We start from the raw sequence: 10,000 nt of genomic DNA, 5'->3' as shown, positions 1-10,000 counted from the left end.
AAGTGAAATTAGGTTACATATATACCTTTTTTGGCCCTTAAGATGAGAGCTGAAATCAAAATAAGTCCTCGAGGGAATTGGACATTGACACCCCCTGGTTTATTCGAGTATTTATCTGTTAATGTAACGCACTCGTCTGCTTATTTTACTAAAGCGTTTTAATGGACATTTTTTTTATCTGTGCGGATGCTCGTGAGTTCCCTAAAGTGACAGGAATATTGTTTTTAGGTTTATGTCCCCGAAGTGTTTTAAACAAGATGTCTCGTTCTTTTACAGGGATTTTTTATACTCTGTTTTCATCCTAAAAGGGTAAAGAGGTTGGAAGAAAGAAAGAGAGGGAGGGAGAGAAAGAGAGTGAGAAGAAAGATCCCATCTTTAGTTTCAGATGAATTCGATATTAGCTTTGAAGTTAATGAACGTAAACTTTTTTCTTTTTCTTAGCGAAAAGATCATATTTTAGACTTTCTTGCTTATATTCTTTTATTTGTCATATGTTCGTTAAACCGCAGTGAAAGCTGATAAAATCCTACTTCCTTCTTTCTGTCAATCTACCCGTCTATCTATCATTATCTCTCACGAACTGTTTTATGATTTAAAACAAAGAAAATGAAAAATAAGAAGTATCAAAACAAAAATTTAAACACACCGCACTACAGTGTTTGATTTCAAAATTTTCAATGGTATGTTAGAATTGATTAATCTACTCAGCAAAGTGATGGACATTTAACTTATTCATATCATGGGAAACACTTCCTACATTTCCATCTACCTATATCTAAATGTCTATCTATTCATCAAGCAATTAATCTGTGCATAATTGTTGCATCTCTCTACTCCACGAGTGCAAAGCAATCACATCTTCATATTCAGGAATGATAGTCGTTAAAATGTTATAATTTTATGTAATTACGCGAAAATAGATGTTGGTGCATCTCTTAATTAATTCTATCAAATTTAGTTCATGTAGATCTACAACAATGAAAGCTGATAAAATTCTACTTCCTTCTTTCTGTCTCCTTTCTGTCAATCTACCCGTCTATCATTATCTATCACGATCTGTTTTGTGATTAAAAAAATAAATAAATAAATAAATAAAATAAAATAAAAATAAGTATCAAAACGAAGATTGAAATACACCTCACTGCAGTGTTTGATTTCAACATTTTCAATGGAATGTTAGAATTGATTCGTACCATCTAATTAGAAAGCTCAGTGATTCAATTGCTCAATTTATGGCTATCCGGTACTTGTCTAAATGATCAATTGCTATTTGTAGGAAAAGCAGTTCCGTCTATTAATGATTTTTTTCTATATTTAAGATAGCTATTCATGTTCTCAGCCATAAGCGAACTTTATTAGAATATAACCTGAAATTAAATTCTTTCTACCCAAATGTATATCACATATATACATAGATGAATAGATATATATAGATGTAGATATTGATATGTATATTATTTCAAGCAAAACACTTTTCCTGTCTCTCCTTTTACTATTGATGACACTGTAATGTGCCCTTTGCCGCGACCCCCCCCCCCTGAAACCTTATAACAGATGGTCTGTTTCGTGTCTTTAATTAGTCCTCAAAAGCAGGGAATCCAATCCCTCTTAAATAAAACTCCACTTTGATTAGTCTTAAGGAAAACTACAGTCCCTTTTATCGGTCTTTACAATCCTCATTTTTATTCATTTGTTTCGTCTGTTTGTTTATTAATTTACATGTTCATTTGATTTATTTTTATTTTCATTTGATTTTTTTTCTTAAGAAGTGGTTAAGGGCCTGGGAGAAACCACTATATGGGATATAACGCAGAAACGCATATAACACACAACCGTATTCTTCTATTGTTATTCAGCTAATGTAGACCTATGGTATACTTTGTGTCACGAGACCCTCAGCGATCATGAATATAAATCTAGTTTTGAACATGAATGGAATGCAAAGAAAAGCCGACCTTAAGCGGATAATACTTAATATTTTGTTAAACCTCATTCCTACAAACGCTCCTTGACCGCAGAGGCGTAACTAAAATTCTGACTTTGTGAGAATACTTAACTTTTTTTATCGTTACCCAACAAGGATGCCTTTCAAGACATGAATGAAAGTCTCCTAAAAAGTTTATTTTGTCCTTGGTGAACAATTTTCGCATCGCCTTAAAAATACAGTGATGATAATAATGACAATAAGATTATAATAGAAATAATAATAATGATAATAAAAAAGATAAATCTAGTCAAGGCCAAAGTTCTAATCACTGGACAGAAAAGAAAATGGGAAAATTACGCCATCTATCGAACAGGAAAACTAGTGTCTTCTTTCTTTTATAGGATTTTAGACCATTCTATAGTCTATACTCCCTTAGTATGTCTTTTGTGTGACGAAAATATGACTTTTGGGATTACCTCACTTTTCAGATTTTGTCTGACAAGAATGGGATTTTTCACTCTAAGTGTTTTTGACTCTTAAGTGTTTCTGAATATGTATATGTACGTGTTTGTGCGTATCTGTGCGTGTGTGTGTGTGTGTGTGTGTGTGTGTGTGTGTGTGTGTGTGTGTGTGTGTGTGTGTGTGTGTATGTTTGCTTCTGTATTTATGCATGTGTGAATGTATTACAGAATGTGTTTTCTATGCGTCATGGGTTTGAACATTTATGAGCGCATGTGCGTGCGAGTCTGTCCGAGTGCATGTGTGTATAAGCAAAAAATAGACCCTTGTGTGTAAGCATCATGTATTCACGTACATGAATAAATTTCAATGTGCGTTTAAATCAAACTTCAGCCTTGGGAATAATAATCACAAGCGACGTACAGCAAATATAGACCCTAGTAAATCCATCCGCAGATGTAGCAGCGCACAAAAGAGTTTGCGAAGAGAGTGAGAGAGAAAAAAAATCTTGAGCCATATTTGTCAACCACAACAAAGAGTTATAGAAAACGGGATTCAGACTAAGATGGATCCTCTTCTCATTCTTTTGTTCCTTTCTTGTGATGTTCTTTTATGTTTTCTTTACTTCGTATTTATTGTATGATTTGTTCATGTATCTTTTCTTTATCCGTTTTATTTCGTGTTATCAATGATTATTCTTATAGTATCAAGTCTTTCTTTTCCTTTTTCATTCATATTCATTCTTTCCACATCCATTTTCGCTTTTCCTTGTTATCCTTTAATCTCTATATTTTTCTTTTTGTTTTAGCTTTCATTTCATTTTTATTCAACTTCGGTCAACCTTGTTACTGCCATACATACATACATACATAAATACGTACATGCAAACATACATACATAAGTCAAACCTCGCTTCTCGAACGACTTATTAGTTAAACAACTCTTTATTCGACCAAAAAAATCGAGTCAAAAATGTCTCTGAAGTCGAACAGATTTTCGGAGTTCGAACACACGAGTCGAACCGAGGCGAGCCGACGCGAACCCAACGCCTGGCCGAGTCTTATTGATACCGCCAGTGTTCATACGTCACTCGTATCTTCACTTTTTTGTACTTTAGCCCTTAGTCATGGGTCCGAAAACATCTAGCAGTGATGCACGGAGAGAAAAGAGGAAAGTAGTGAGAACAACGATTGAAATGAAGGAAATAATCGTCAAATACGAAAATGGTGGTCGTGTCTCAGGTCTTGCTCTGCAGTGCGGCTTCGACTTTCCCCAAAATAAAGACTTGATAAAGGCAGCTGATGTTGCAAAGGGAGTGGCTGTGATTACGAACGAAAGGCCACAGATAATGGAGGAAATGGAGAAGCTACTGCTTAAATTTATAAAGGAAAAAGAGCTAGCCAGTGATTGTATCAGTGAAGCTAAAGGGACAGTGAGCCAAAGAGACCGAGAAGGGGGAAAAAAAAACAGGACAGTTACCCTCCTACCCCATCCATGTACATCTGCCATCACACCGCAGCCAAAAATGTATGTTAAATCAACTTTGTTATGCTTTTTGATTCATTATTTACACTTTTACGTGTTAGAGGCATTTATCTGCTGCTGAGGAACGGATAAATCTAGTTTACATTATTTCTTATGGGAAATATGGTTTCGGTTTTCGAACAAATTGGTTCTCGACCAGAATTATAGAACGAATTATGTTCGAGAACCGAAGGTTGACTATACTTGCACACATACAGACAGACGTAGATACAAACATACAAGCAGAGAGACAGGCATTCAGACATATTCTTGTAGATCTACTTGAACTATATTTGATACATTTAAGAGATGCACCAACATCTATTTTCGCGTGAAGATCACACAAAAATTATAACATTTTAACGACTATTATTCCTGAATATGAAGATGTGATTGCTTTGCACTCATGGCGCAGAGAGATGCAACAATTATGCACAGATTAATTGCTTGATGAATAGATAGACATTTAGAGATAGATAGATGGAAATGTAGGAAGTATTTCCCATGCTGTGAATAAGTTTAAATGTCCGTCACTTTACTGAGAAGATTAATTATTTACAATTGTGTTTGTGTGCGTGTGTGTTTACGTGTACTTGGGTGTGGAGGGGGGGCACCTCTGTGTGTGAGTGCGTGTGTGTCTGAGAGTGTGTGCGTGCGCATGCGTGTGTGTATGTATGTGTGTGCGTGTGTGTGTATGTTTGTGTGCGTGATTGTGAGTGCGTGTGTGTCTGAGAGTGTGTGCGTGCGCATGCGTGTGTGTATGTATGTGTGTGCGTGTGTATGTTTGTGTGCGTGATTGTGAGTGCGTGTGTGTCTGAGTGTGTGTGCGCATGCGTGTGTGTATGTATGCATGTACATGTGTATATATACATGTAAGTACACATATACGTATATAAATACATACAAATACACAATACATATATGCATCACCCCAAATGCACACGCGAATTACTACATACCATAATATCTAAGCACATACAAATCACCCCATGATGGTTGCCAGGACCCATACCCTTACGTGGTCCCCCCAACCCCACCCCACCCTACCCCACGACCCTGTTTGGCCAGTCAGTATCTGCTCTTCCTCACCCCCCCACCCCCCTTCTGCCTCCCCGTCATTAGCATAAGGGGCTCCTCAAGAACTTTTAGGAGTCAATGAACGTATTATGCTATCTGTATGATTTGCTAAAAGTTGCGTTTTGATTGAGTAATTTGTTTGTTGTATTTATATTCATTTTTGTATTATCATTTTTTTATGATGATTTTTGAGAAATTGTTTTTTGAGGGAGCATAAGTAAGGTCAATAGCTTACTACTTTATTCTTATTTTTATCATTGCTACTATTTTTACTATTGCTATTATTATTATTATCATTATCATTATCATTATTATTGTTATTATTATCATCATCATTATCTCTATCACCATCATTACTATTATATTTGTTATTGTTATTACTTTTATCATCAAAATCATTGATATCATTATTTCATTATTATTATTATTATTATCATTGTCATTATTGTCATCATTATTATTATTATTTCATTATTATTATTGTTGTTATTTTCATCACTATTATTATCATTATCATCATTATTCCTTACTCCATTAAATCTTATTACTGTCCCTCTTCCTTCTTTTATTTTACTCCTTCTCCTTCTTCTTTTCTCATGGAGCGTAATTTAATTTCCTCTGAGCAGTGCTTTTTCTTTCTTTCTCTCTTTCTTTCATTCTTTGGTAAGGTACGTCTTTTTTCTTATTATCATCCTCTGCCTTCTTCTTCCACTTTCTTTGTTTGCTTCCTCCTCTTTCTTTTCCCTTTTCTTCTCTTCCTTTCTTTCTTCTTATCTCTTTTGTAAATTTGATTCTTATTCTTATGCATCACCTTCAGAATCCTGTCCCTCCTCCTCCTCCTCTTCCTCTTTACTTTCATTTCCCCTTCCCCCTTCCCTCTTTATCCTCTTCCTCTTCTGCATACTCATCCCCCCCCCCCATCCGGTCTTTATGCCTCCCTCACTTTTATTTTTCTCCTCCTCCCCTCCGCTCTTTCTCTCTTTCATTTCTCACATTCTCATCTCCTCTCTTCCTCCCTTTCATTTCTCCCCTTCTTCCTTACTCTTCAATTTCATTCCCCTCTCTCCTCTCTTTATCCCTTCCCCCTTTCATTTCTCTCCCCTTCCTCCCTTCCTCCTTTCATCCCCCCCCTTCTCCCCTTCCTCCCTCCCCCCCCTTCTCCCCTTCCTCCCTTCCCCCATTTCATTTCTCCCCGTTCTCCCTTCCTCCCGTTCGCAAGCAAGCACAAAGTGGCCCCGGGGATCCAAAGGGGCCGCCCACGCCCGCCCCGTGAAGGTCAGATGATCACAAGGATAAGGGCGAGGGAAGCTAAGCAATGGGTGAAAATACTCGATGCATATCTTGCCTTCACTTCCTCCAAGAGACTCTCTGAAGATGGGGTTGTTTTCTTGAGTCTTTAGGGTGAAGTGATGTTTTTTTTTTTTTTTTATGGGTTTGGGAGAGAAAAAGATTTTCGTGTTTGTTTTTTTGTGTTTGAGAAAGGAAAGGGAAATTTATTTAAAAAAAGGACAGGTTTGTAGGTTTAGGTTCGTTCTTTTATCTCTCTCTCTCTCTCCCTCTCCCTTCCTCTTCCTCTCCCTCTCTCCCTCTCTTCCTCTCTTCCTCTCTCTCTCTCTCCCTCTCTCTCCCTCTCTCCCTCCCTCCCTCCCTCCCTCCCTCCCTCCCTCCCTCTCCCTCCCTCCCTCCCTCCCCTGCGCGAAAACAAAAAGCAAGCAGGGTCACTCACTGGGGTCGTGGAAGGGCACGAGGACGTAGTTGTGGATGGGTCGCTCGAACTTCTCGAGGACCGTCTTGAGGATCCTGCTGGCGCCGTTGATGACCTGCATGAGGTCGTCGGACATGGAGCCCGTGGTGTCGAAGACGAAGGCGAGCGTGGCGGCGCCCTCCTCCACGAGGTCCCGGGAGCCTAGGTCGATGTACCCCTGGGAGAAGGAGGAACCCAGGCTGCCCGCGGAGAGCAGGCGCGTGCTCGAGGCTTCCCGGATCTTCTCCACGATGTCGCGACGGCAGCGGCGTCTGCTCGGGCCGCTGACATCACTCGCGAAGTCGGCCAAGACTTTCTCCTCCTCCGGGAAGAGTTGTTGGAGTCGGCGGCCCGCTCTGTTGCCGGGTTCGTGTCCATGTCTGAGGGCGTGGGTGACGTCCGCCAGCACGCACGCCACCAGGCAGACCAAGCCAGGCACCCCCGCCCGGGCTCTCACTCGCAATAGCATATCTAGGCACTAATCCTAAAGGCTTTTATCATAACATTCCTGCGTGGGAAAGGAGGAGTTAAGGCGCTGCAGTATCTCAATCCGCGTGATATGCATGCGTGTCGTCGCGTTCCAGCCGCCAGCCAAGGTCGCGCCCATACCCGAAAAGTGTTTGCACAGTCTTCCCAAGCACCACTCTGCCCTCTATTTATCCGCCCTCGGAAAAGAAAAATATACACATATATTGCAGTTCGTTGACAAGGCTTAATGTAGCTGGCCTCGTCAATGAACACTCGTACTCCATAAATTTGATAAGATGTCACGTCGGAGCCATAACAGGACCAAACTATTTCTGAACTTGATCTGAACTATTTCCTTGGTGCACCTGTAGCGATGCTTATGGACATGCCAGACGGCCATGCGTATGAACAGCTCTCCATCTACGGCCACTTTGTTAAAATTGTGCGAGGCCCCATCCCATGAGTATTCATAAATACGGACATGCATCTACTCAGAAATAAATGCGTCTATCTGTCTATCTGATAAACATGCATCTTCCTTGTATATGCATGTCCGTATACTTGAATAGTTATTGCCGTTCGACTCGAGCTGTCTTCGCTCGGGGAGGATGTCTGGTCAAAACAAGACGGGACATGAACAAGGACAAAACAAGACGGGACATGAACAAGGACAAAACAAGACGGGACATGAACAAGGACAAAACAAGACGGGACATGAACAAGGACAAAACAAGACGGGACATGAACAAGGACAAAACAAGACGGGACATGAACAAGGACAAAACAAGACGGGACATGAACAAGGACAAAGCAAGACGGGACATGAACAAGGACAAAAGACGGGACATGAACAAGGACAAAACAAGACGGGACATGAACAAGGACAAAGCAAGACGGGACATGAACAAGGACAAAGCAAGACGGGACATGAACAAGGACAAAACAAGACGGGACATGAACAAGGACAAAACAAGACGGGACATGAACAAGGACAAAGCAAGACGGGACATGAACAAGGACAAAGCAAGACGGGACATGAACAAGGACAAAACAAGACGGGACATGACCAAGAACATGAACAAGGACAAAACAAGACGGGACATGAACAAGGACAAAACAAGACGGGACATGAACAAGGACAAAACAAGACGGGACATGAACAAGGACAAAACAAGAAGGGACATGAACAAGGACAAAACAAGACGGGACATGAACAAGCACAAAACAAGACGGGACATGAACAAGCACAAAACAAGACGGGACATGAACAAGGACATGACCAAGAACATGAACAAGGACAAAAGACGGGACATGAACAAGGACAAAACAAGACGGGACATGAACAAGGACAAAACAAGACGGGACATGAACAAGGACAAAACAAGATGGGACATGAACAAGGACAAAACAAGATGGGACATGAACAAGGACAAAGCAAGACGGGACATGAACAAGGACAAAACAAGACGGGACATGAACAAGGACATAAACAAAGACTATGAACAAGGACAAAACAAAGACATGAACAAGGACAAATAAGGATACGAACAAGGACGTGCGTGGCTTGCTAGAGAGAATCGGAGGACCTCTGACCTAAATGAAAACATGAGTAAAACATAAACAAAACAAGAACAAGACCACCCATTGCTTACTTAGACAAGGACACTCGTTGCGCTAGAGTGAATCGAAGGATTTTCGGAATAAACGGAGAAAATTCTGACCAAAATAAGACATGGAAAAGGGGGAAAAGTGAACAAAGATACCCATTAGCTATTATTAGTAGGGATTTCTACAGCGAACAGGGAAGGGGAGAAGGACTTCCGATAAAAGATAAGACCGAAACAAGACCTAAAAGAAGACAGAAACAAGACAAACAAGAACTAAAACAAGACCGAAACAGGTCCTAAAACAAGACATTAAGCAAGACCTAAAACAAGACAGAAACAAGACCTAAAACAAGACCTAAACAAGCCCTACAACAAGACCTAAACAAAACCGAAAGACCTAAAACAAGACCGAAAACAAAACCAAAACAAGACAAAAAAGTAAACAAGACCTAAACAAGCCCCAAGCAAGGACTGTTGCATGCAAGAGAGAGTGGCATCGCCCGCGGGAGTGCAAGGTGTTGCGGTGTGCACTCATCAGCGCCATGAGTGGACGGACACACAAAACTTTTATCTCGAGACCCTGATCCAAGCCGGACGCGTCCCCATGGGTCCCCCCCCTCCCCACTCTCGGCCCCCTCCCCCCCTCCCCCTGGCCTCCCCGGCGGGCGTCTGGCCAGTGCTCACGACCCAGTTATAACAACACAACAACCTCTCTCTCCGCCTCTCTCTTGCGGCCATTGTTACGTCAACCCAGCTTGTGTGTCTATTTCGGTATCTGTCTAAATATCTGTCTGTCTGCGTTACTGTCTGTCTGTATGTCTTTTTTTTTCTTTCTCTCTCTCTCTCTCTATCTGCCTATCTCTTTTCTCCTCCCATTCTCTGTTAGTCTTTGTTTGTCTGTCTTTCTCTCTCTCTCTCTCTCTCTCTCTCTCTCTCTCTCTCTCTTTCTCTTTCTCTCTCCCTCTTTCTCTTTCTCTCTCCCTCTTTCTCTTTCTCTCTCCCTCTTTCTCCCTCTCTCCCTCTTTCTCCCTCTCTCCCTCTTTCTCTCTCTCTTTCTTTCTCTCCCTCTTTCGCTCGATCTCTCTTTCGTCTCTTACAAAGCAAGAATGTTATCTTCGGAGCATTAGATGAAGCCAGAAGTCTGTAATGAGAACAGCATGAAGTCAAATTCCTAATTATGAACGATATAACACG

General features: G+C 40.8%; 2 protein-coding genes across 4 annotated transcripts in view; one reads left to right on the top strand and one right to left on the bottom strand.

Annotated features, from left to right (window-relative positions):
• The window catches only part of LOC113814828 (hemicentin-1), a 234,971-nt gene that overhangs the window by 223,760 nt on the left and 1,211 nt on the right, over nucleotides 1–10,000 (bottom strand). For all 3 annotated transcript variants that reach the window (XM_070114397.1, XM_070114399.1, XM_070114398.1), the window contains exon 2: nucleotides 6,714–7,239. In XM_070114397.1, coding sequence (XP_069970498.1) covers nucleotides 6,714–7,200 — 487 coding nt within the window. In that variant the 5' untranslated portion in view covers nucleotides 7,201–7,239. The remainder of the gene's footprint in view (nucleotides 1–6,713; nucleotides 7,240–10,000) is intronic.
• LOC113814839 (U1 small nuclear ribonucleoprotein 70 kDa-like) lies at nucleotides 7,833–8,738 on the top strand. Its single transcript, XM_027366921.2, has one exon. The coding sequence runs from the start codon at nucleotides 7,833–7,835 to the stop codon at nucleotides 8,736–8,738; it is 906 nt and encodes a 301-aa protein (XP_027222722.2).

The sequence above is a fragment of the Penaeus vannamei genome, chromosome 36 (assembly GCF_042767895.1).
Source record: "Penaeus vannamei isolate JL-2024 chromosome 36, ASM4276789v1, whole genome shotgun sequence".
Classification (NCBI taxonomy): domain Eukaryota; kingdom Metazoa; phylum Arthropoda; class Malacostraca; order Decapoda; family Penaeidae; genus Penaeus; species Penaeus vannamei.
Note: the sequence above shows the minus strand (reverse complement) of the source record. Positions and strands in the feature narration are given on the sequence as shown.

Excerpts from the sequence above, each read along its gene's own strand:
- LOC113814839 (XM_027366921.2), top strand. The coding sequence starts at position 7,833 with ATGAACAAGGACAAAACAAGACGGGACATGAACAAGGACAAAACAAGA.